The 21,860-nt window shown below is 38.5% G+C and overlaps 1 protein-coding gene and 1 non-coding gene across 6 annotated transcripts in view; both read right to left on the reverse strand.

The window, feature by feature from the left end:
* The window catches only part of rab3gap1 (RAB3 GTPase activating protein subunit 1), a 76,591-nt gene that overhangs the window by 926 nt on the left and 53,805 nt on the right, over positions 1 to 21,860 (reverse strand). For 4 of the 5 annotated variants that reach the window (XM_069935183.1, XM_069935182.1, XM_069935186.1 and 1 more), the window contains 7 exons: positions 17,501 to 17,893; positions 15,364 to 15,501; positions 14,838 to 15,065; positions 9,768 to 9,864; positions 9,472 to 9,575; positions 9,271 to 9,386; positions 2,498 to 2,600 (listed from right to left, as the gene is read on the reverse strand). In XM_069935183.1, coding sequence (XP_069791284.1) covers positions 2,498 to 2,600; positions 9,271 to 9,386; positions 9,472 to 9,575; positions 9,768 to 9,864; positions 14,838 to 15,065; positions 15,364 to 15,501; positions 17,501 to 17,893 — 1,179 coding nt within the window. The remainder of the gene's footprint in view (positions 1 to 2,497; positions 2,601 to 9,270; positions 9,387 to 9,471; positions 9,576 to 9,767; positions 9,865 to 14,837; positions 15,066 to 15,363; positions 15,502 to 17,500; positions 17,894 to 21,860) is intronic. The other variant, XM_069935185.1, reaches the window with a different exon arrangement.
* On the reverse strand, positions 13,722 to 13,828 carry LOC138762523 (U6 spliceosomal RNA). Its single transcript, XR_011356931.1, has one exon. It is a non-coding gene; the product is annotated as a U6 spliceosomal RNA (small nuclear RNA).

The raw sequence follows: 21,860 nt of genomic DNA on the forward strand, positions 1-21,860 counted from the left end.
TTTCTTTAATATCTTTTGAAAAGATACCAGGCGACAGTAATAGATTTGCAGTTTCAAATATATATTCTTCAAATGGCGTTTGAATGAGCATTCTAAACAAATGTGAGCATTATGAAAGCCGATGAAAAAAATGTAGCTGGATTACAGCATGAATGTTCCCACTTCAAGATGTTTAAATATTTAAAATAACACAAATAATTTCCATAATATAGATGATCTCAGGTCTGATCTATTGAAGCAAACATATTAGGGAAATCAAAAAATGCTGCATTCTCCTAAAACTAATTTGCATCTTCATGAGGCACAGCAAGATGGAGGAGAAGGGTTGGTTGTTACCTCTTCAGTAGATTCAGACAGCTTGAGAAGGGGTGAGAGAAAAGTAGTATTAGGAGAAAATCAAGGATGAAGGGAAGATTGAGTCAGATGGCCAAGGGGTCAAACAATTGCTTAAAAGAAATTGTTCATTTTTTTTAAGACACAAAAACATACCAATTTGTTACAGCAAAAAAATTATTATTATTCACATAAGCTATTCACCAAAGGTTATCAAATACATCATCTCCACCAAAATATTACCTTGAGGGAGGCTAGTGTAGAAATTGCAGGGACCCTAGCAGAAATATTTAAAATACCCTTAGCCACTGATGGGGTGCCAGAGGATTAGCAAGTAGTTCATGTTGTTCCATTGTTTAAAAAGGCTCCAAAAGTAACCCAGGAAATTATAGGCCAGTAAGCCTGACATCAGTAGTGTGTTTTGAGATCAGGTATTCAAGTATTTAGATAGCCAGGGATTGGTCAGGGATAGTTAACATGGCTTTGTGAGTGGTAGGTCATGTTTAACTGATCTGATAAGAGTTCTTCAAGGCAGTTACCAGGAAAGTTGATGAAGGAAAGGCTGTGGATGTTGTCTGCATGGACATTAGTGAGGCCTTTGAAAAGGTCCCACATGGGAGGTTAGTCAGGAAGATTCAAACACTCGGTATTCATGATGAGATAGTAAACTGGATTCGACAATGGTTATACAGGCCGGAGACCAGTGACTAGTGGTGAGCCTCAGAGAAAGAAACAATAGAGGGATCCCGAGAGTCACCAAGCCTCCTGCTCTCCTGTAGCCTTTGCAGCCACACAGACCCTTGTTCGATCCATTGGCAATCCGAGCTCCAGATCCAAACATCCGACACAAAGCCTTCAGGAGCTGTCCTTGCTCTCAGCATCCTTTTGAATCCCAGCCCTGACACACACTCGCATGAGCCACCATCCAGCCACCCGCAAGCTGACACGTTCCTCGACCTCATTGCCACCATCCTGTAGCTTGTGTGGGTTCCTCACCCACGAGTCACCAATAGCTCGCTGCCTATGCTTGACCTTGAGACACAGAGCCTTTCGCTGGTCTGCTGTTGTGGTCACTGTCCTTGGGTCTCCTCTGCTTCTCCTTCTCAATGGGGTGTGTTCTTCCTGTTACAGGTGCCCTACCCCAGGTCCACAGCACCATTGTCATTACAGCAGCTCCAGTGGAGCTATCATTTTTTTTATCCCAATTGTTGGCATTGGATCTCACTTGCACCAGAGTGATGAACTCCAAGACCTATTCATTAAGAGGTCCTCATTGTATAATGTATTTGTAGTTTCAGATACAGTGCATGCACTTTACACTCCATGCATATTTCTAGTAGTCCAAATATACAAGGAATAGAGAACAAAGGAATGCGGGCAATGAAAACAGAAATAGCAACAACACTGGATCTTGGCTTAATTCCAAAAGACCATCAGTGTTTGAGAACAAGTGTTGAATATTTGCTTTCATTGTTAATCTGCATAACTCTGACACAGCAGTCACTTGATCAATTAATGAGCATGACGTTCTGTTCCTTTCCAATCGGGGGATGTTATTCCCTTTCAACGGAGAATCTTTGAATTAAATGAAATTGCTGTTTAGCTCGGGGTAGAATATGCAATTATATAATGTGAGGCTACTTTTGTTTAGCATGTCTGTTCAGCACTTTACAAATTGTAATTATCAACAATTTCACATTACTGAGTGTTAGTATTCAGCCAGCCCTCTATTTCTTGTTCCAAAATAAATTCTAAAGATCCCTGTTATCTCTTTTAATATATGCCTCATTGACCTGAAAGAGCAATTGACACAGATGGATGAAAGCTCATTTAACCTGGTGCATGCAAGAGCACAGGTCAAATTAGGCAGGCTAATAAAGTCATCTCAAGTTATCTCACCTTTGAAGTGTGGCATAAAACAAAACTGGAAATATGAAATGCACCACACAAGTACTTCTGTTGCAATATAAAAGTGACTCTCCAAAGTTACAAAGATGTTTTCACAAGTCAGCTAATGTACACTTAAATCCTGGAAGAGAACCTAAATGCAGTATTCCATTTCTTCAGCAAGTGCTCTGTCCCATTTTTATTAAAAGATCATCCATCAAAATATTTAAGAATCAATAATCAAATGAAAATACTCTATTTTACAATTTGTTCTTACCTTCTGTGAGTTAACAAATAGTTTGTAAATAATATTCCCTATAGGCCCTCGGCATGCTCCAATAACTGGCACTTCAGGCTGTTCTAAAAGACAGCTCAGAAACCTAATAACAAAATATTAAAATGGTGAATCACAATGCTTCTTGACATGATTGTCTATTTTTGAACATTTCTGAAATTCTAACTTCAAAATTAAAACTCCACGAATATGTTGCTATTTCAATCCTATTGATCAATTAAAACAATATTGTGGAAAATGCAAACTTTATTTTAAGACCAGAAGACATAGGAGCAGAAATAGACAATTCAGGCCACCTCATCGAGTCTGCTCCTCCATTTAATCATGAGCTGATCCAATTTCCCACTGAGCCCCACTGCTCAGCCTTCTACCCATACCTTTGATGCCCTGGCAAATCAAGAACCTATCAATCTCTGCCTTAAATACAGCTAATGGCCTGGTCTCCATGACTGCCTCTGGAAACAAATTGCCCAGATTTACCACCTTCTGGCTGAAGAAGTTCCACCACGTCTCTGTTCTAAGTGGAAACTCTGGAATCCTGAAGTTGCGCCCTCTTATTCTGGACTTCCCCACTGTGGGGAACAACCTTTCTACATCTACTCTGTCCATGCCTTTTAACATTCAGAATGTTTCAATGAGATCCTCCTTCATTCTCCTAAATTCCAACAGCTGTTCAGGCCAAGAGCTGTCAAAAGCTCCTCATATGATAACCCTTTCATTCCTGGAATCATCCTTATCAACCTCCTCTGAATACTCTCCAACATCAATACATCCTTTCTTAAATCAGGAAACCAAAACTGCCCAGAATACTCCAAGTGAGATCTCACCAGTGCCTTTTAAATTCTCAACATTTTATTCCTGTTTTTACATTTTATTCCTATACTTCTACCATAGTGCATGACAGTACACTTTTGTCATCTATCTGCCCATTTTCCAAATCTATCCAAGTCCTTCTGCAGCCTTCCTGTTTCCTCCTTTCTTCTGCAAACTTGACCAGAAAGTCATTCATTCCATAATCTAAAACAATATACAAAATAAAAAGAAGTGACACCTACACCAACCCCTGTGGAACATCACTAGCAACTGGCAGCCAACCAGAATATGATCCCTGTATGCTCTTTGCTTCCTGCCAGTCAATGTTCTCCTCATGCTAGAATATTTCCTGCTATACCATGGGCTCTTACCTCGTTAAGGAGCCCCATGTGTGGCACCTTGTCAAAGACTTTCAGAAAATCCAAATAAATAGCATCCACTGCATTTCCTTTATCTAGCCTGCTTGTCACTTCTTCAAAGAATTCCAATAGGTTGGTCAAACAAGATTTTTCCCTTAAGGAAGCCACGCTGTCTTTGGCCTATCTTGTCTTGTGGCTCTTAAGTATTCCATAAATCTCATCCTTACCAATCGACTCCAACATCTTCCCAATCACTGACATCAGGCTAACCAGTCAAGAATTTCCTTTCTGCTGCCTCCCTCCATTCTTGAATATGGGGTGACATTTGCAATTTTCCAGTCCTCTGGGACCATCCCAGAATCCAATGATTCCTCAAAGGTCATGACCAATATCTCCACAATCACTACGGCTACTTCTTTCGGAACTCAAGACCCTTAGACTATTCAGCTTTCTGAGCACCTTCTCCCTTGAAATAGTAACTGCATTCACTTCCTTTCCCCGATATCTTTTGACATCTGGCAGACTGTTAAATGTCTTCCATTGTGAAGACTGATGCAAAATACCCATTTAGTTCCTATCGCCATCTTGTCTCCCATCATTATTTCTCCGTCATTTTCTAAGTCATAGATCTACTCTAACCTCTCTTTTACTCTTTATATCCTCTTTGACATTTATTATCCTATTTGATATTATTTGCTTGTCTATTGTCATACTTTGTCTTTTCTATCCTTATGAGTATTTTTAGTTGTCAGCCACAGTTGTGACATTTTCCATTTGAATATAGGTACACCCCACTTTACGAAACAAGAACATTCCTACCAAAATGGCATACTACTGAAGGCTATTTCCGTAAAAGCAAAAACCAGTTCAAATTTCTTTCGGATAGTAAACACTGGTTTCTTCAGAAAAACAAATTTTCGTAAAGCGAGTATTCATTCATAAAATGGCCTACACCTGTATTTCCTTTTTTTGATGTGCAATTTCCTCATTTCTTGCAAAACTCTCTCCATTGCTGCTCTTCTTTTTTCCCCCAACTACTGTCCCCTTCCAATCTACTTTGGTCAGTTCCTTTCTCATGTCACTCTAATTCCCTTTACTTCATTGAAATAGCAACACATTTGCCTTTAGTTTCTTCTTATTAAATCTCAAATTGAACTCATCATATTGTGATCACTGCCACCTAATGGATCCTTCACTCGAAGCTCTCTAATCATCTCTGGTGCATTACACAACACCCCATCCAGTACAGCCGACTCTCTCATGGGCTCATCAACAAGTAGCTCTAAAAATCTATCATGCAGGCTTTCAACATTCCCTCTCTTGAGATCCTATCCAAACCTGGCTTTCCCAATCTACTTGCAGGTTAAAATCCCCCATAAATTGCCCATCTGACATGCCTCTTCCATTTGCTGTTGTAATTTGTTGTCCACCTCCCAGCTATTGTTTGGAGGTCTGTACATAACCGGCAAGTGTCTTTGTACCCTTGCCATTTTTAAACTCAACCTATGTCCAGTCTATATCTTCTGATCCTATGTCACCTCTTTCTAATGATTTAATGTTATTCCTTACCAACACAGTCACGCCACCCAGTCTGCTTACCTGTCTATACTTTCAAAGAACATAGAACAGTACAGCACAATACAGACGCTTTTGTCCACAATGTTATGCTGACCTTTAGACCCTGCCTCCCACATAACTTTCCACTTTAAATTCCTCCATACGCTTGTCTAGTGGTTTCTTGAAATTCACCAATGTACCAGCCTCCACCACTGACCCAGGTAGTGCATTCCACGCACCAATCACTCTCTGGGTAAAAAATCTTCCTTTAATATCTCCCTTGAACTTCTCACCCATTACCTTAAAGCCATTCCCTCTTGTATTAAGCAGTGGTGACATGGGAATGAGACACTGGCTGTCCACTCTATCTATTCCTCTTAATATCTTGAATATCTCTATCATGTCTCCACTCATCCTCCTTCTCTCCAAAGAGTAAAGTCCTAGCTCCCTTAATCTCTACTCATAATGCATACTCTCTAAACCAGGTGTCAACTTGGTAAATATCCTCCACACCCTTTCCAACACTTCCACATTTCCTATAATGAGGTGACCAGAACTGGACACAGTACTCTAAGTGTGGTCTAACCATTTTTTTTATAGCTGCATCATCAGCTCACGGCTCTTAAACTCAATCCCTCGATTTATGAAAGCTAACACCCCATGAGCTTTATTAACTACCTGGTCTACCTGTGAGGCGACTCTCAGGGATCTGTGGACATGGACCTCCAGATCTCTCTGCTCTTCCACACTACCAAGAACCCTGCCATTAACTTTGCCCTCTGACTTGAAGTTTGTTCTTCCAAAGTGTACCACCTCACACTTCTCTGGATTGAACTCCATCTGCCACTTCTGAGTCCAACTCTATCTCCTATTAATGACCCTCTACAATTTTCTACACTCCTCTACACTCTCCACAACACCACCAACCTTTGTGTCATCTACAAACTTGCTAACCTACTCTTCTACCCCCTCATCCAAGTTGTAAATAAAAATGATGTAAAGCAGAGATCCCAGAACTAATCTTTGAGGGACTCCACTACACACAACCCTCCAATCAAAAATATTCCCTACACCACAACCCTCTGCTTTTTATAGGCAAGCTAATTCTGAATCCACATGGCCAAACTTCCCTGGATCCCATGCTTTCTGACTTTCTGAATAAGTCTACCATGTGGAACCTTGTCAAATGCCTTACTAAAATCCATGTAGACCACATCCACCACACTACCTTCATCAATATGTCAGGTCACCTCCTCAAAGAACTCTATCGGGCTTGTGAGACATGATCTGCCTTTCACAAAGCCATGCTGACTATTCCTGATCAGCCCATAGATCCTATCTCCAAGAATCCTTCCAACAGCTTGCCCTCCACAACCATAAGGTTCACTGGTCTATAATTACCTGGACTTACCCTACAATCTTTTATGAACAAGAGTACAACATTTTCCACCCTCCAATCCTCCTATACCATTCCCGTGGATAACGAGGAAACAAAGATCCTCGCCAGAGGCTCAGCAATTTCCTCCCTCGCCTCGTGAAACAGCCTAGGGAATATTCCATCAGGCCCCAGGGATATCTATCGTGATGCATTTTAACTGCTCAAACACATTCTCTCAATATCAACATGCTCTAGAACATTTACCCCACCCATATTGTCCTCACCATCAAGGTCCCTCTCCTTGGTGAATACTGAAGGTAAGTGTTCATTGAGGACCTCAACCACCCACAGCCTCCAGGCACATCTTCCCACCTTTATGTCTAATTGGTCCTAACTTCTCTCCTGTCATCCTTCTGTTCTTCACATAAGGGAAGGGGTTTTCCTTACCCCTACTTTCCAAGGCCTTCTCATATCCCCTTCTTGCTCTCCTCAGCCCCCTCTTACACTCCTTTCTTGCTACTCGATACTCCTTAAGAGACCTATCTAATCCTTGCTGCCTAAATCTCATATATGCAGCCTTCTTCCACCTGACTAGATTTTCCACCTCTCTTGTCAACCATGGTTCCTTTACCCTACCATTCTTTCTCTGGCTCACTGGGACAAATCTATCCCTAACATCCTGCAAGAGATCTCTAAACATCAACCACATCTCCAAAGTACATTTCCCTCCAAAAACATCATACCAGTTTATACCCACAAGTTCAAGCCTTATAGCCTCATAGTTAGCCCTTCCCCAATTATTCTGTCCTCTCTGACTATATCCTTGTCCATGACAATGCTAAAGGCCAGGGGGCAGTGGTCACTGTCCTCAGTATTCACTCACTGAGAGATCTGTGACCTGACCCATTCATTACCTAATACTAAATCTAATAATGGCATTCCCCTTAGTCGGACTGTCAACATACTGTGACAGGAATCTACTTAAACTCTTCCCCATCTAAACCTTTGGTACTAAGCAGGTGCCAATCAATATTAGGGAAGTTGAAGTCACCCTTGATAACAACCCTGTTATTTTTGCACCTTTCCAAAATCTGCCTCCCCACCTGCTGCTACCAGGGGACCTATAGAATACTTGCAATAGAGTAACTGCTCCCTTCCTGTTCCTAACTTCCACCCACTCTGATTCAAAAGAGGATCCAGCTCCATTACCCTTTCTGCAGCTGTAATAGTATCCCCGACCAGTAATGCCACCCCTCCATCCGTTCTCCCCCCACCCCATCCCTTTTAAAACACTGAAATTCAGGATATTCAGAATCCACTCCAGCCCTGGTGCCAGCCAAGTCTCTGTAATGGTCACGACATCATAGTTCCATATTTGTATCCAAGCACTCAGTTCATCACCCTTATTCCTGATGCTTCTTCCATTTAAGCCAGATCTGGCTTTACTTCGTGCACTTCTTCCACTGACCTATCGCTCCGGGTGCCACGCCCTTTGCAAACTAGTTTATAACTGTGTTCCACATTCAGCTCCCAATGACATGCACCCTTCAGCCATGATTCTGTGATGGCCACAACATCATATCTGCCAATCTGTACTATATTACAAGGTCATCCACTTATTTCTTATGCTGCGTGCATTTAAATACAAAACCTTTAGCCCTGTATTTTTTTTTATTCCATGTTGCATTGTAACTCATCCCACTGGCTACAATTTTGCCCAATCTGCCTATCCTTCCACATAAATTTCCTTACAGCTATCCCTACGTCCGGCAACCACCTCTTCACTTTGGTTCCCACCCTTTCCTTCGAATCTAGTTTAACGATGAAATTTTTCTTCACTGCTATCAAGGTCAACTAAATTGCTGAATTAATTTTCTTTACAAAAAAAAAAGAACTCTGATACCTATATTTCTATTTCAGACACAAAAGGAGATGCTACTATGTCGCATTCCCCATTGCCCATGGAGGGCGACATTTTTGACATGAGGAGTTTGTGTGAATGTAGATTTAAGTAGACTGCAGGAAACCAACATTTTTCACAATCCCATCTGATGAGAAATTATATCTTAAGAACAATTAATTTTGCAAAATTAATTCAAGCGGTCACTTGAGTATTAGAATTTATAATTAACAAGATACTCTGGAGGCCATAATTTAGTCCTACAGGTCCATGTTAATTCCAAGCAGAACAATCCCCTTCCTTCTCTGTAATCTCATATCCCTTTCACATGATCATAAATTCTGATTTTTTTTGCCACTAATCTTGACTAGATCTAATTTAGATTATATAATCAATTGATAAACATTCCTTTGGGATACAGAAAGAAATCTGTACAACTTGGAAAAACCCACACAAGGAGGACACACAATTTCCAAACACTCAGCACTCAAGATGAGGATTGAACACAGGTCCCTGGTAATGTGAGGCAGCAGGCGTTAACTCCTGTTCTCCTGTGCACCCAATCATGAAAAGTACACTCAAGGAAGGCAATATTCTGTACTTTGTGATAGAAATTCTCAGTGTATTTACGTGATGGTAAATACCTTTTTAAAATTAATTTTTCCATTAATTCACCAAGCCAAGATAACAATCAACTGAAATTATCAGTTACCGATTGAGCAATGAACAAATGCAGCACATCACTTACCTTTCCAATTCCTCACGTTCATCTTCCTTCTCACATTTCTTAATTCCAAATTTAGCTTGGAGTGATCGAGATCTTGCAATAATTGTTTCTGAAGCTGTTATCTGACCAATTATTTCCTAAAAAAAATGATGAGGTTATGTTTCTCAATTTTATAGAAGACACTTGCTCATGAATAATTTGGAAAGGATCAACCAAACTTACTTCTAATTTTTTGATGTCAGGGTTTGAATATCTTAATAGTTTGCTGGCATGAGTAATGATCTGCTGAATTATTTTTCTAACAGATGGGATATCTTCTATAGATTCTGTTGAAGGTGGTAATCAAAATAATAAGACCATTATAACCAAAAGTGCAAATATAAGTTAATAGTAAACAATTCATTCATATAAACAATTACCTCATTAGATCAAAAAATCTATGGAATTCCAAAACGTTGAATCACAAGCGATTACAATTATTCATATAATGTGATAAAATCATATAAATTTATGCTCACCTTCTTCTTTCACCTTCAGTAGTGCTGCATGCAAGATACAAGGCAATAAATGTCTAGTCAAATCTGCGGGTTTCAAGCCAACTAAGTAGTGAAGAACCTGAGAGAAAAAATGTCAAATTATCTTTCGTACATCTAAATTTGTATATGGATAAAATTACTTTATTTTGCTTCTTATGAAAAGTACATAAATTGCCGACATAAAACATCTTTAGCAGTATCTTATGATCAAGAAACTCAAAATCATGTTGAAAAACCATTTGATGTTCTTTGATAGATTCCTTTGTCTCAATGCATAAAGATGAACAAAAGTTCCAAAACATACACCCAATCAGGTCTTCCCCTTCAAATGTGCAAATTTATCTATAATCTGTACAGCAACATAAATTCTGCCAATTGCTAATTCCATTACCCTTTCTGCAGCTGTAATAGTATCCCCAACCAGTAATGCCACCCCTCCATCCGTTCTCATGCTTCAGCAGGTTTTGAAAAGTTTGCTTCTTTCCTCTGATCTGAAATTTCTGCATTTTGGGGTTTTTTTTTCATCTATGACCCTTTATTTTTTTCAGCCCTTGTGTGACTTGCTTGTGTAAGAAATGCTAAGTCTTGTTGAGGAAAAAACAAATGCTTTATAGAAATTTACAATGCAAGAAGGTAACTACCACAAATCATACTTAAAAGCATTCTTTCTTTGTAATTATTGGTTTATCATATTTATTTTCTGTTAAAGGCTAAAATGGATTCCATTTCTAATGATGTCAGTACAAAATTTCATGCCCCAACAACTCTCACGCTATAAATTCTCCAAAACCTTCACTTGTTTAAACTCACCATCCAGAACAAATGGATTATTTCATGAAGCAAAACCCTGCTTTATTCTAAACATCTCTATAAAACTTAGCTTAACCAGTGTGTAATGGTGTAGTTTTAATTTGTGGTACAGACTTAAACAGACATTACACAAACAACATAATCTTTGAGTGAATGCCTCATACCAGGACAATACCAGGCACACTCAAAGAATTTTCACATCGAAGTGCTCAGTTGGTCACACCCAATATTTTGGGGGAGTTACCGCTTTGGGCAGTTTAAACTGGAGGAGGTAGTTGTGACCTCCGACCTGTTTTTTTTTTCTTTTTAATTTTTGGGTTAAGAAGTGAAGGTTTTTTTTAATTTTTTTAAAATAAAAAATTATTTTTTTAAAATTTTTTTGTTTTGATTGTAATTGAGAGGGAATTAGGAGGTTTTTTTTCTCTTCTTTTTTTTCTCTTTTCTTTTCTTTTTTCTTTCTTTTTTAAAGAGGATGATGTCACAGAAGATAATAAGTCAAAAATTGAGGATGTTGAATTAGATGAAGAGGAAGATGAGGGGAAAGGTGATAAGAAGAAGAAGAAAATTAAGTACAAATACATTGAGGGAGAAGAGTTTAATAAAATTAAGTTAATTTTGATAGAGAATTTTGAAAATGTTATAAATGAAGAATATGGAGAATTTTATAAGTTTGAACTTTTTTTTCTTTTTTTTATATAAGGGGAGGGGAAGGGAATAAAAAGTTTATCTGATTGTTTTTCTAAGGGATGTTTTTGTTCTCTCGATGAATTATAAAGGAAACTTGGTATTAATGGAAATTCTGTATTTATGTATTATTAATTATGATTTTTTTTGTATAACAGATATGTGGTTGATATATGATTTTAATATTTGAATTTAGTTTTAAAGTGGATTTCATTTGTTATATACATGAATTATGTTTGAATTAAATATATGTTTAAGGGTATTATTTTAGTATTGATTTTTTTTTGTTGTTAATAATTTTTTTTGTTGTTAAGTTTTATCCTTTTTTTGTAAGTGGGGTTTTTTCTATTTTATTTACAACATTGTTAATTAATTCTTCACTCTTTATTTTGGGGGGAGGGTTGGATTAATTTTAAATTAGATGATTAATGTTGTGTTATAATTATTGGGGGGGTTAATTTGTGTAGTTTAATGATGTAGTATTCTAATTTTTATTATCTTATTTTTTTATTATTTCTTTAAATGTAATTTTTATTTTATTCATGTCATAAAATTTTAAATAAAGTTTTAAAAAAAAGTGCTCAGTTGGATTTTGAAATTGGTATAATTTCATGTGGAAATGTTAACTAACACACCCAACTGTAATAAAATTAAATGTTGAGTAGTTTGTGCTTACAAAAAGGGTGCTATGCAATCTACTTTATAAGTCACTTTTGTATCCCATGTAGTGTGTTCAGTGACTTTAGAAACGACAAACCAAAACCATTAATTGTATCTCAATTATCAAAACACGATTACTTCCACAAATAATTTTTATTAGTCAAGCATGAATTCTCTCTTGTAAATTTCATGCAGGTTTCCCTTAATTAATGCATGTCTTTCAAATAACAATTAATTTTTTCCCATATCGCACAATCAACAGCAAAGTACCCCGTAAAAGTTAATGAATACCAGCAATTAATACTATGGCAACAGTGGTTCCACCATATCTACTAATTTTAATGGAAAACATCTTCCATAACATATATGTTTGCCTCTACCATGAAAGTAATAACTAACAATTAAGAACACTTTAACAAACATGTCAAAAGTTAAATGCACACCATGGATTACTGACATCACATTCCTAATAATGGTGTCATTTACTGATTTTCGAATGCACATTGCACATTCCCTCTGTATTTTTCAGTTAATTACATAGATTAAGCCACTATTTTATTGGATACAACTATTTTGTCAAATCATTACTATTACCATTATTTAGTCCTAGTTACTTACCTTTTTTTAAACTCTACTTGTTTAATAAGATTGTAGCAACTGTGTTGCAGTGCAAAATGAAGAACAAGAAAACGATTAGACGTAGTCGAGTCAAAGTTCAGTAAAAGTCGTTTACCCAAACAGTCATGCGCAGCTTTTTAAAACCTCGTGCATTCCAAATGAGGTCATCACGTTGTGACGTCCTGACGTCACTCAGAACCCCCCAAGCTGGTTCAATTAGGCGATAGGAGGCTAAACCTCTGGTGCCATTACTGTCCACCGCTCTTGGGCAGTTGTCCGCGCCTTCGCATTCGGGTCGTGGCAAGGGCCCATCAAAGTTGAGATGAACGGGCTTCAGTAAATGTCTCTGGATGCCCCCCAATGTCCAGTACACAAGTTGTACAATTGTTTTGTAGGACTCTGAAGGGGTCCTCATACGACCTCTGTAAGGGTGATCTGTGTGCACCTCTATGCACAAATGCAAACTCATAGTCCCAGAGTTCCTTTCAGATGAAGGCTGTCATTGTTCCATGCCCTGATATGGGAACTGGGGCCAATTTTCTAAGCCAATCCCGCAGGCTGCTGAAGTCTTCAGTCAGTGGCACCTCCTGTCCGCATGCTGTGGGCACGAACTCCCCGGGTACAATGAGTGGGGCTCCATTAACCAACTCTGCCGATGAGGAGTTGAGATCCTCCTTGAGTGTCGTTCTTATTCCTAGGAGGATCCAGGGCAGATCGTCCTCCCAATCAGGTCCCTGGAGGCAGGCCATCAGTGCAGCCTTCGTGTGCCTATGGAACCACTCCACCAGGCCATTAGACTACTGGTGGTAAGCTGTCATGTGGTGAAGCTGCATTCCTGGCAGTCGCAACAATACGTCCCAGAGAGTGGAGGTAAACTGTGGGCCTCTGTTGGAGGTAACATGTGTGGGTAGGCCAAACTGAGATACCCAGGCAGAAAAAAGCTTTGGTGCATGAATCGGTCGATGAATCTGTCATAGGAACCACTTCTGGTCACCTAGTGAATCTGTTGATGACCGTTAACAAATACCTAGACCCTTGTGACACCGGAAGCAGGCCGACAACGTCGACATGCATGTGGTCAAATCTGCGCTGTGCTGACTGGAAAGGCTGAAGCACTTTTGCAGATTGGCAGTCTGTGCACATCTTTGCCCAATATGTTTTTTTTAAAATATGGAACGCTTCACGAATTTGCATGTCATCCTTGCGCAGGGGCCATGCTAATCTTCTCTGTATCGTTCCAATTTTAGTATATGTGCTGCCGAAGCGAGCACTTTGCCCAATATGTGACTTGCTTTTTTTAAGTCCATCGTCAGCTATCAGGCGGACTGTTGCTCGAATTGAGGGGTGGAATAGTCCATTAATGGCATCGAAAATGCAACGTCTCCACGCAGCAGGGACAAGGCTGACCTGCGGAAATGTCGCATAGGAGAGTGGTACCTTGTGGCCCAAAAACTACATCCTTGAGTTGCAGGATTGTGACAGCAGTTCTATAAGCCAAGAATCAATCCCAATGTAGAGTAAGCTATTACAGTCACCAGCCACTTGTCAAGGGAAGCATGCGCCCTCATCCCCGGTACTCGTGAAGCCTTGGCCTTTGGGTGCAACACAGCACTAATTTCCGTGGGCTTTGCTGCTTCGCGCACCACACTACGTCTGCATGGGTGGCCACTGTTTGAGGGTTATGAAAGTCCTCGTCAGCCAAAATGAGGCAGATGTCTTATGGCATATACTCTAAAAACAACTGCCTGAAAAGCAAGCAAGGCCCATGGCTTTCTGCCATTGGCAACATGTCACTCATTAACTCCAAAAGGGTGCAGTCCCCCAGGCTATCGGTATGGAGGAGCCGTGCAGCCCGCTCACATCATGAGAGACCATAAATCAGGAGGGCTTCCAAGTGACGTCATCGCATTGTGATGTCATGATGTCACTAGGAACCTCCAAGCTGGTTCGATTAAGCCTCTGCTTTAACTTCCATATCAAGGATTGTTGCAAATGTCCATTATTTCTTCATTTCTTATCCCTGCTCCCCCTAAACCATGCAACATGGGACAAATTCAGCCCTTTTAATTCTGATTTTTGCCTTTTTAAAATTTTAACATTTCTTCGATGGCATATGTTATTACATTCTTGTTTATTTCCAATATTATAATTATGCTTGTCTTATTTTTTTTATGTGCAATTTCCTTTCTACTCTCCAATTCTTTCAAGTCAATTTGTCTCGTTTCCCTTTATGCTTCTCTCCATTAAGTCATCAATAATGTAACAATTTGTCAGCCATACCTTTTCAGCCTCCCTTGTATCATCAAAAAGCCGTCTTTGTCTTCGAGCAGGGATTGGCTTTGCATTTTCCCAAACTTCCACCCACATGTTCCCAGGGATTTTCATCCTGGCACTTAATTCTCCCCTGAGAACCTTGTCACCTCCGTCATCAGTGAATTCTTCTTCAACATAATCACGAGGAGAGTACCACCTCACAAAATCTTCCAAACAACAGCCAGGGTTTGCAGCCTAATAAAGATATTGTAACCCAATCATTTATTTGAAAAAATAAAAGTCTCCATTGGATTTTTTAAATCAAAAATTACTTGAGACCAACCTGTGCAATGAAAATTAGCATATTTTTCTTTTTGTCACCCACCCTTCCCTCCAAAATGCTCTTAGATATTTATTGTCCAAATCTATAAATATCAGTGAGGGTCTAATAGGTGCCAAGAGGTGGAAGGCAACTCGAAGATGCGAAACAAAAACTTGTATTGATATTTCCCAAGGAAAGCAATGATGACACACTTTTCACAAGTTAATTTACCTTGAATGACTCCATGTCAGACATCAAACAAGCACTCTGCATTCTAGCACGCAGATGTGCTCCTTCAGCTGAAGTTCCTAATTTAGCTAATACCTCTGACTGCTCTTCTAATAAATCTTCTGTCATTGGTGCTGGCTCCTGACAAGAAAGAAAGGTTTCAGTAAATTAAAATACTTAGATTAGATTTGTTCCCTCTGATTGGGAGTCAAGGAGACAGGGAGAAGTGGGGGTGTGGAGAAAGCGAGGCAGAAAAGAGAAATACTGTCAAAATAAACATTTAAATTCCATCCAAATTTACCACTTCACAAAAATGAGCCATTTAGCCAAGCTGACCAAGGTGCCCATGTTTGACCTCTGTCACTCTAAACATTTCCAATCCATCAACCTTTCCAAATGTCTTTAAAGTCCACTTCCTCTGGCAGCTCATTCATACTCACCATCAGCTGTGTGAAAAAATTTGCCCCTCAAATCTCTTTAAATCTTTCTTCTCTAACCTGAATCTTATGCCCTCTAGTTTGAAACTCCCCTACCAAGGGTTAAAAAAAATCCATGACTGTTTACCCTCATGATTTAATAAACCTTTAGAAATGGCCACATTTTTTGGTTGTGGGCCACATACAGAAAAGTACAAGGAATCTTGGGCCCAGCAGTTTTTAACCAGTCACACTGCAAGAAAATCAGCATTTATTTTATTTATGTAGCTGAATCTCATATTGAAACCAAGAAGTGCAATGCACATACAGTGCAATTTATTGTTAGAGACTATGATCTAAAGGGCCACTTAAAAATGGGCAACAGTGGGGGGGCGGGGGGGCTGATGATGAACTGAGTGGAGATGTCACCAACAGCTCTGAGTAAAATTTCTTTATTAAGTGTTTTTTTTTAAATCAGTTTTAGGAGTTTTTTTTCTTCAAAACATTATTTTTCTATTTACAAAAAATGGACAAGAGAAACCAATGATGGCTCCCGTGGCTCTGGAAGGAAGAAAAACTAAGGATAATTATGACATCAATTCTGATGTTATCATGACCCACAGCTATGCTATTGCAAAACAAAACTCTATAAGTCTGTTCTCAAGTCCACAGAAGGTCACAGCATAAAAACAAGTCCTTTTGCCAATCAAGTTCCTGCTGACCATCAACCATCCTTCATTAATCCCACATTTTTAAAAAATAAAATAAAAATTCTCCTGATATTTGTATCATCCTCTTTAGATGTGACTGGTCATTAATCCATTGTGGCAATTTTACAACAGCCAATTAACCTGCCAACTTGGACATATTTTGTGATGTTGGAGGAAACCAACATGATCACAGGAATAATTGCCAACTCCCCACAAACAACGGTAGAGGCCAGGATTGAACCCAGATCACTAGCGTTACGAGGTTGTGGCTCTGTTAGCTATGCCATTATACCACCTGGTAAAATTTACCCCAGTGGAATTTTTTTTAGAACTGAAACTTCCACTGGGGTACTGAATTCTTGTCACTTTTCAACTGTTGACAACCAATTTTTGACTGATATAACATAATATAATATAATTAGGATTGTATTCGCTCAAGAAGAATGAGAGGAGATCTTATAGAAACATATAGGATTATGAAGGGTATGGATAGGATAGATATAGGAAGGTTTTTTGAGCTGGCCGGGGAAACTAAAATGAGAGGACACAGTCTCAAGATTCGGGGGAGTAGATTTAGGACAGAGATGAGGAAAAATAGTTTTTCCCAGAGAGTAGTGAATGTTTGGAATTCTCTATCCAGGGAAGTGGTTGAGGCTGCTTCATTAAACATATTTAAAATTCGGTTAGATAAATTTTTACCTGATAGAGGAATTAGAGGATATGGGGAGAAGGCAGGTAGGTGGAGTTAGATCATAAATTAGATCAGCCATGATCTTATTGAATGGCGGAGCAGGCTCGATGGGTCATTTTTGGCCTACTCCTGTTCCTACTTCCTATGTTCCTATGTAACATACCGATGCATTCAGGTGCACACAAATACACAGGGTGGAAATCCAACATTTTTTCTATTAATGCCCCAAACAAGCCCTCAGCAATAGGATTAGTAAAGCCTTGACAACATCATAGTCTGTAAATTCATTTTAAAATGCAGAAAAAGAAGAAAATGGTTTTTACTTGTGTGAGTGGAATATAAAGTGGATCTCCAGTGAGAAGAAGAGTCAGTTTGCCATGCTGATGCAGACGTCCCTCTGGTCTGCTCTTTTGGACGTCTTTCTTTTTGTCATCTTTTGTTGTTCTTTCTTTTGGTTCACTCTCCTTCAACTCTTCTGTGTCACTTAGGCACTCAAAAAACTCCTCCTCACTGTCACTCCACGAGTCCCACGATTTCTGCTGGGAAGGTTCTCCTTTGCTTTCTTTTTCAAACTCTTTGTTATCGAAATACTCCATCGTTCCTTTTCCAGCACTATTCGACAACTTTCTCTCCGATGAACCAACCATTGCATTTTCTGATGTCGGTTTCCTTCCACCATCTCTTAACTTTTTCCTCTCAATGCAACAATTCAACATCTTTAAATTAAAAATAAATGTTTGCAAAGGATATTAAAAATTGATAACATTCTCTATTGTCTTCCTTCTCCTCCATTTGTATCCAAAGATTCAAATGCAGCTTTTTGCAGCATCACACAGGAAAACCATTAAGAACACAACCAAATGCACATATTTGTGCATTTGATCACAAATGATCACAAAAATAACCAAATGATCACAAAAATATCACTGCTTCGTATAATTTATCTGGCATTTTTTCACTTTACAAAATAGTATTTCTTCCTGCAAATGAACTAAAATCATTTGACCATGAGAGGAGCAGAGTTAGCTATTCAGCCAATCGAATCTGCTGTGCCTTTCAACCTCATTTTCCTGCCTTCTCCCTATAACCTTTGACACTCTTACTAAGTAAGAACCTATCAATCGCCACTAAATCTACCCAACGATTTGGCCTCTACAGCTGTCTGCTGCAATGAATTCCAGATTCACTATCCTCTATCAAAAGAAATGTCTTTTCATCTCTGTTCTAAAGGGAGGTCCTTTTATTCTGAGGCTGTGCACTCTGGTCCGAGACTCACCCACTACTGGAAACATCTTTTCCACACCCACTCTATCCAGCCATTTCAATATTCAGTACATTTCAATGAGATTGCCCCTCATCTTCTAAACTTGTGAGTACAAGCCAATTGCCTTCATATGCTCCTCATACTTGAACCATCTCATTCCTGGGATCATTCTTGTAAACCCCCTCTGGACCCTCTCAAATCCCAGCACATCTTTCCTTAGATATGGGGCACAAAACTGTTCACAATACTTCAAATATGGTGTGACCAATGCCTTATAAAGCTTCTGCATTACATCTTTGGTTTTATATTCTCGTCCTCTCAAAATTAATGCTAGCATAAGATTTGCCTTCCTCAATACCAACTCAACCTGGAAAATGTAGGGAATCATGCAAAAGGACTCTATCCTTTAGACTTGTGCTTAATTAATTTTTTCCAGATTCATAAAATAGTCTACATCTTTATCCCTTTTACAAAAGTGCATGGCCATACTGCACCCATTTTCTAAATCTGCACACTCCCTGCTTCTTCAGCACAACCCACCCCTCCACCTATCTTCATATCATCTGCAAACTTGGCCATCAATTCTATCATCTAAATTATATTTACATACAACATGAAAAGTAGCAGACCCAAAACCAACCCTAGTCACATGGAACATCACTAGTCACTGGCAGCCAGCCAGAAAAGGCCCCCCTTTATTCCTATTCTTTACCTCTGCCAGTCAGCCAATCTTCTATCTACACTAGTACCTTTCCCATAATACCATGCACTCCTATCGAATTTAGCAGCCTTATGTGTGACACTTTGTCAAAGGCCTTCTGAAAATATAAAACAAACCAAAATCCACTGATTCCCTGGCTATCTCAAATTTCAGCCATTTCTTGGCTGTCTTGCAAAATTAAGACTGATGCAAAATACCTTCTCAGCTCATCAGCCATTTCTTTTTTCCCATTATTTAAAACCGTGATTCTCAACCTTTTCCTTTCCACTCACAAACCACTTCAAGTATTCCCTATGACATAGGTGCCCTATGCATAGATTACTAAGGGATTGCTTAAGGTGGTATGTGGGTGGAAAGAAAAAGTTTGAAAACTACTGTTTCAATCGTACCTAAATGACTGATGATATCCATGGTTTCATAACTCCAAAGGAAATGGGCCAATGTCAATTTTTCCCAAGCAAAACATTTCAGTAACAATTGGGACCAGAGCAATGATCCTCAACCTTCTCTTTTCACTCACACACCACCTTAAGCAATCCCTTACTAATCACAGAGCACTTATGACATAGGGATTAAAGTGGTATGTGAGTGGAAAGAAAAAGGTTGAGAACCACTGATTTAAAACAATGATATTTTGTTCCATGAAAGTGGATTAAAATATAAATGAATGCTGTCGACAACATTATTAGTGAATGTTGTAAATAATATCACTAACGTATTAGTGAAAGCTAACAATGCAGAAATATGCTGGATGTAGGGCTGGACAGATATAGATTCTCTGAAAGAGAATAATTCAAATGAAACGATATTGGAAAACAACTCAGAATATCTGCTCCAATATGATGAAGTTCAAATTGTTGACATACAAGTTGGAATGGCAGCTCTCAATTTGCAAATGAGATGTTTTGCTCAGATTAAAAGCTACAAAACCTAAACATAGAGAATTTCACAAAAAGTACAATATTTCACTGCGTTCCATGAAATAAAACAACTAGAACTCCACAAATACCTCAATTATAGAAGTGATTAGGCCTACTATTAGATGCTCAATACTTACCAGTAAAGGTACATTTGAAACTAGTGATATTGCAAAAAATATTAAAGTGCATTTTCCATAGATTAACTTCAAATCAGAAATCACAGCCTTGGATAATAATGATTGTTATTACAGATTATATTTTTCTTTTAAGAGAAACAATGGCATTTTGATTATACTGTACACTACAATTAAAATGAGATTTTCAACTTTTAATCTCTTTCATTGTCATTGCAAAGATACAATGTTTCTACCTGAAGAAAAACAAAACTTTATAAGATCTCATATTTAAATTGATTGAACAATTAAACTTTCTAAAGATTTTTTAGGAATGACATGATTGCCTTCCAGAGTCTCTTTTGATAAATAACTTGGAATTATGAATTGGGAGGATTAACACTCCCGGATTTCAAAAAACATTTTTGGGCAACCCTATTGAAGTTTGTCACCTCCTTCTTCGACGGAGGAGACATCTTCATGCGTAAAATTGGAGTTGTATAAAGTTGGTGAGAAGATAGCAGAAAACCTTGTATATAAATGGAATTTTAAATTATTATCTGGCCTTAAAGAAACCCACTTATTAAAGCATATAATTACAGTATGGAATAAAATTAATGGTCAATTTGGGAACAAAGGAGGTCTTTTACCTAAAACATCCCTTGCTCAAAATATGTTAATTCAATTAACAATTGGTCATTCTGGACACTTGGTCCCAGAGAAGGGTCAAGTGTATTGAGGATTGTTATGAGCAGGGACAATTTATGACATTTGAGCAAATTAGGAATAAATATGGAGTTTTAAATACATCTCTTTTTCTGCTATCTTCAGTTAAGATCTTATTTGAGGGACAAATTGGCCCAGCACTAACTTTCGGCAGTGCAGCAATAGAGGACTATGGTTCGAAAAAGGGAACAAAAAAAAATTCATTTCAAAAATGTATTCCTGACTTCAGGCAGGACCCCCTAAATAAGGGCTTGATAAATCAAGACATAAGTGGGAATCAGATTTGGGTATAGAAATGGATCCATTTTGCTGGTGCTATTTATGTTGGGATAGTATGATTAACACGATTAATGTAAGGTATTGGCTGGTGCAATATAACTTCTTGCATCAGCTATACCTTACTCCACAAAAGTTACATAAATTGAAATCTGAAATATCAGACCAATATTTTTGATGTGATCAAGAAATAGGAACTTTCTTGGATTCAACCCAGTGAAGCCTTTCAGGGAAGATTTGGGTAAATCTGGAAAAAATTACTGGATTCGATACCATCAGGCACCTGAATTATTTTTATTGGGGAATTTAGAAGACGTAGACCTAAAATAAGGCTGTCAAAATATCAATTAAAATTCATTAAGCTCGCTTTAGCGTGGGCAGGAAATATATAGCAGTTACTTGGAAATCTGATTCCCAACTAGGTTTAACCTGCTGGAAGATAGAAATCCATAACTGTTCCCCAGGAGAAGATAACCTATAACTTCAGAAATAGATATGATGTATTTTCAAGAATATGGAATTCATATTTAAGGTACATCGGGGTAAATCTTTAATGATTATTTGTCCCTGATGGGAGTGGGGTATACCCAAGGTAAAGCCAATATTTTATTTTTCTTATTCTTTCTTTTTTCTTACTTTTCTTCTTCTTGTTTGGGGGGGGGG

The sequence above is a fragment of the Narcine bancroftii genome, chromosome 4 (genome assembly GCF_036971445.1).
Source record: "Narcine bancroftii isolate sNarBan1 chromosome 4, sNarBan1.hap1, whole genome shotgun sequence".
Taxonomy (NCBI): Eukaryota; Metazoa; Chordata; class Chondrichthyes; order Torpediniformes; family Narcinidae; genus Narcine; species Narcine bancroftii.